This window comes from Empidonax traillii, unplaced genomic scaffold, assembly GCF_003031625.1.
Source record: "Empidonax traillii isolate 1590-97213 ecotype Southwest subspecies unplaced genomic scaffold, ASM303162v1 scaffold1466:size138736, whole genome shotgun sequence".
In the NCBI taxonomy this organism is placed as follows: domain Eukaryota; kingdom Metazoa; phylum Chordata; class Aves; order Passeriformes; family Tyrannidae; genus Empidonax; species Empidonax traillii.
In genome coordinates this window covers 24,705-29,024 of record NW_020956659.1, presented here as the reverse complement: position 1 = coordinate 29,024, position 4,320 = coordinate 24,705, and the positions used below count along the sequence as shown (strand labels likewise).

General features: G+C 48.4%; 1 protein-coding gene across 1 annotated transcript in view; it reads left to right on the top strand.

Annotated features, from left to right (window-relative positions):
- RND3 (Rho family GTPase 3) overlaps positions 1-2,645 on the top strand; it is a gene marked incomplete at its 5' end in the record, with an annotated part of 11,827 nt that extends 9,182 nt beyond the window's left edge. Inside the window, one exon of the mRNA XM_027907445.1 lies at positions 2,348-2,645. Within this exon, the coding sequence (XP_027763246.1) occupies positions 2,348-2,599 (252 nt within the window). The remainder of the gene's footprint in view (positions 1-2,347) is intronic.
- Positions 2,646-4,320: the final 1,675 nt, after the last annotated feature.

Below are 4,320 nucleotides of genomic sequence, written 5' to 3'. Positions count from 1 at the left end.
ATTGGGAAAATTGCTGCCTTAGGCTTGAGTGTCGTTCATTTGACTCGTCATCGTGACAAGTATTTGCATCTAATCTGTCCCCTTTAAAATCTGGATACCTTAAAATACCTGGGAAGGCACCTCGGAGCCCCCTCTGCAGGTGGCCAGAAAAGCACTTTAATTCTTGGAGGAGTTCTGAAAGTGCTGGGGCAGTGAGAAGTCTGGAGCCATTAGAGGATAGAGAAGTGGAGGTGAAAGGGAAAGGAATCAGGTCATGGGAGAGCAGAAATGGGAAAACTGGGCTCTGAGGTGAACTTGCCTTTATTACTCACATGTGTGTGATCACTGCAGCTGAATCACGCTGATGGGTGACAGATACACCCTGTAGGAGGGAGAGTGGTACCTCCAGAAGCCACTTCAGAGCCTTTATCATGTGCTAGCAGCCAGGTTTTGATCTTTTATTCACGGTCTGAAATTTCCCAAACCCACAGCTCCTAATATGGGATTGCTCATGCTGCTCCTGCAGCGTGTTTAAATTGACAAATTGCAGCACTTCAGTAAAATCACCCAGTCTCACCCCTTGAGTGATCAACGAGAGTCATCCAAAATCTGCTGGCAGGTGGAATTTTTGCCCTGGAGTTGGGTTCACACCTGGAGTCACAGCTCAGCCTGTACCCCTAAGGAAGCTGAAGGCCAAGGGCTGAGCCAGGAGCTGTTCCTTGGGCATCCAAAGGGAAAATTGTACCTGTTCCAGGGAAGCCCATAATTTCCTCTGGACTCTTTGTTAGCAAAAGCCTGGGCTGAACAGTGTTTTTGGTGTGGTTTTGTGGCTGCCAAATTCCTGGTGGTGTGAAACGACCCGACGCTCCTGCGCTGGATCCTCTGGGGTCGAGGCGCGGCTTAATCCTAAATTCCCTCAGCTGGCTGAGTCGACACGGGATCAGAGAGCTGAGTGGGGCTTTCCCAGTCCTGGGGAGGACAAAGGCACGGTGGTGACACCCTCCTCCCGTGGGTTGCCCAGTTGCACTGAGCTACACCTGAGCAAACATCGCCGAGGCTCCAGGGCTTGGGTTGGTGGAGTTGAGGTGTTTAACTGTGGGGAGGGCTCGTCCTACCAGCCAATACTCCTTTATCAACCACTCCCACTCCCAACTGATAGACTGGCTGCATCACTGCAGGGCAAATAGCGAGGACTGACAGCTGGATCTGATGAGGTTGGTGCCATCAGCCTGGCAGAGAGGGAGGGGTTGGACCAGCTTGTGCCCGTGAATATGTGAGGAGTGGCACGTCAAGGATGTGGCTGGATTTCATAACTTCACCAAAGATTCATCCCCCAGAAATAAAATTCCACTGAGACAACTCCATTTTTTTTTTTTTTTCCACATAATGCCTTATTGTGGTCCCAGGAGCAAAATCCACAACAGGATACTGGGTCATTGTCATCCGTGGGTGTCACGTGTTGTTTTCCTTGTGCTGCTGGAACAAACATCCCTGCTTTGACTTTTAGAGCCCTTAAACTCAAAAAGGAAGGGCTCCTCTAACCCCTAATGTCCTTCCTTCTTCTCTTCCCTGTTTCCTAGCTGGAACTATCCCCAAGCCAACAGCCCCCAGCACATTTCCCTGTGAGCTTTGCCCTCCTCATGGAGCTGTAACAGGAGCTCTGCTGCAGATCAGGGGTTGTTCCTTAACGCCCAGAATCCCGTTTTTTTTCCTTGGAGGTAGACTTAAACCTGGGAGCTGCCAGCTCCAGACCTTTCCCAGGAGCACGGGATTCATGGATTCAAGTTGAGGTGAAAGTGCTAAATAAGCCCCACTAGGACTCTTCAGGCTTTTTGCACTTGTTTGAAAGTTACTGAGTTTATCTCCTCCTCCAGTTTCTGCCTAAATGCTTGGATACTTGTTCAACTCATCCTGGGAAGCAAAACTCTGTTTATTTTGCAAAATTAGCTGCTGGAGCTTTAGCTTTTTTCACAAAAAAAACAGCACTGCAAAGGAATTGTGAGCTTTGCTTTGGCTCCCTCAGAATCTTAGTATTAATCACCTGTTAAGGTGAAAGTGCTAAATAATAGGCAAATTAAGGGGAAATGGGTAAATAGGCCCCACTAAGACTCTTCAGGCTTTTTGCACTTGTTTGAAAGTCACTGAGTTTATCTCCTCCTCCAGTTTCTGCCTAAATGCTTGGATACTTGTTCAACTCATCCTGGGAAGCAAAACTCTGTTAATTTTGCAAAATCAGCTGCTGGAGGTTTGGCTTTCACCAAACAAACAAACAAACAAACAAACAACTCTGCAAAGGAATTGCGAGCTTTGCTTTGGCTCCCTCAGAACTGATCACACGTTCTTTGTTTTGTCGTTCTTTCCCCCTCAGGGTGCAAACATGGCCAAGCAGATCGGAGCGGCCACCTACATCGAGTGCTCGGCCTTGCAGTCGGAGAACAGCGTCAGGGACATTTTCCACGTGGCCACCTTGGCGTGCGTGAACAAAACCAACAAAAACGTCAAGAGGAACAAATCGCAGAGGGCCACAAAGCGAATCTCACACATGCCCGGCAGGCCAGAACTGTCCACGGTGGCCACGGACTTGAGGAAGGACAAAGCAAAGAGTTGCACGGTGATGTGAAGGACCTTGTGGATTTTTTTTTTTTTTTTTCTCTCCCTGGAAGGAGGAGGAGGAGGAGGAGGAGGAGAGCGTCCAGGAGGGGTTGGAGGCTCGATGAAGTAACAAAAGCCACGTGGTGTTTAAATGAGGGGCTTCTGCCAGGGCTTTGATGGAGACTCAGCCCGGCGGGTGAGACTTGTGCGTAGAAGAAAAGGCTCTTGAGGTGGCACCAGGAAATGACACGTTGAAGAAAAATGCCAAAAAAAAAAACAAACACAAAACGATAAAAGGGAAGCAAAACGTTTGAGTGTGCTGAGAGAAGAGTGAGTGGGAAAATGACCCTGCAAAGGAGAGAGGTGTCGTGGACAGCGCTCGTTTCTTTTATTAACGCTCTGCTCCTGGATGCTACCACTTTGATTTCATTAAAATAATACTTTAATGGGTTTTTTTAAATTTTTTTTTTTAAATGAAGACGTTATTAACGTGCCCTCCTCATTAAGGAACTTACCCCTGTGACCTTCTAGTTGGTTTTTCCAAAGGATATGATCTGATTTTTTTTTTTTAGTAGCTTGTTGTGAAAATGGGGAGAGGATTCCGAGGCTTGGGTGTCACCTGGAGGAAAACGCTGTTTGGGAAAGAGTCTGGAGTTCTGTGTGATCCACTCTGGGGATGAAGACACCCTGTTTGGAGGATTCCCAGCCTTACAGGTGGAAATGGATGGAATTTTGGGGTGTGTGGGAGGGGGCACAGCTCCTGCCCCCTTGTCTGGACTCTGGACTCGCTGTTCCTCTCTGTGGTTGTGGCCTGGAGTGGCCTCCAGTCGTGGTGTTGTGTGTGGGTACGTGGCTGTAGGTGCTAAGAGCTGTGATTGACGGATGATCCTCGGCTTTTCCGACCATGAGAATTCCCTAAAGCCTTACTGCCCACCTGGGGGGAAGCCCCCAGGCTCCTGTGCTCCAGGAGGGGGGAGAAATCTCGGGATAAACCCTGCAGAGAGGGGCTGTTCTGTGACGTGGTTGCAAAAGGAAACCTCCCCCTCCCACCACCACCCCCCAAAAACAATCTGCAAATGAGCCAGCAGAGCCAGGGCATCTTTTGTGATGCTCTTCATTTTGGGGGGGGGAGAGGGGGGCAGCCACCTCCTGCTGCAGATGGGTGAGGAAATGATCTGAACAACTTCCAGGCCTTAAGGGGTCCCCGGTGGCAACTGGAAACTGCCCTTAATCTTTCAGATGAACCCACAAATATCCAGACACCGCTCGTGGAACACGGGGGAACCAGCTCAGGCAAATTCCTTTTTTTTTTTTTTTTTTTTTTTTGCTTGCCGTTGTTCCACCGAATCAATCAGCCTTTTAAAGTCGAGTGTTTGCAACTCCCTGACCCACTAAACTTCTCTCAGAAGAAAAGGAGACTCTTGAGCTCTGCCCAGCTGTGGTTGCTGCTTGTGGAGGACAAGCATTTCATTCCCCCCCAAGGGTGATGCTTCGTTTTTGAAGTGTTAAAAGCTGCAGTTCACTTGTGCAAAGGTGAAGGGTTGCCATGATTAACTCTTAAATTAAAACTCAGTTCTCTGTGTGTGTGTGTGTGTGTGTGTGTGTGTGTGTGTTCCTGGCACTTTGTTTCAGCTGAGAAAAGAAGAAAACAAAAGCAAAACAAAAAACAACCACTCCCATTCTGGTTATTTCCCACAAAAAGACATTTTTTTGCCACCATAATAAGCTTTTTAACTGATGCAACAGTGC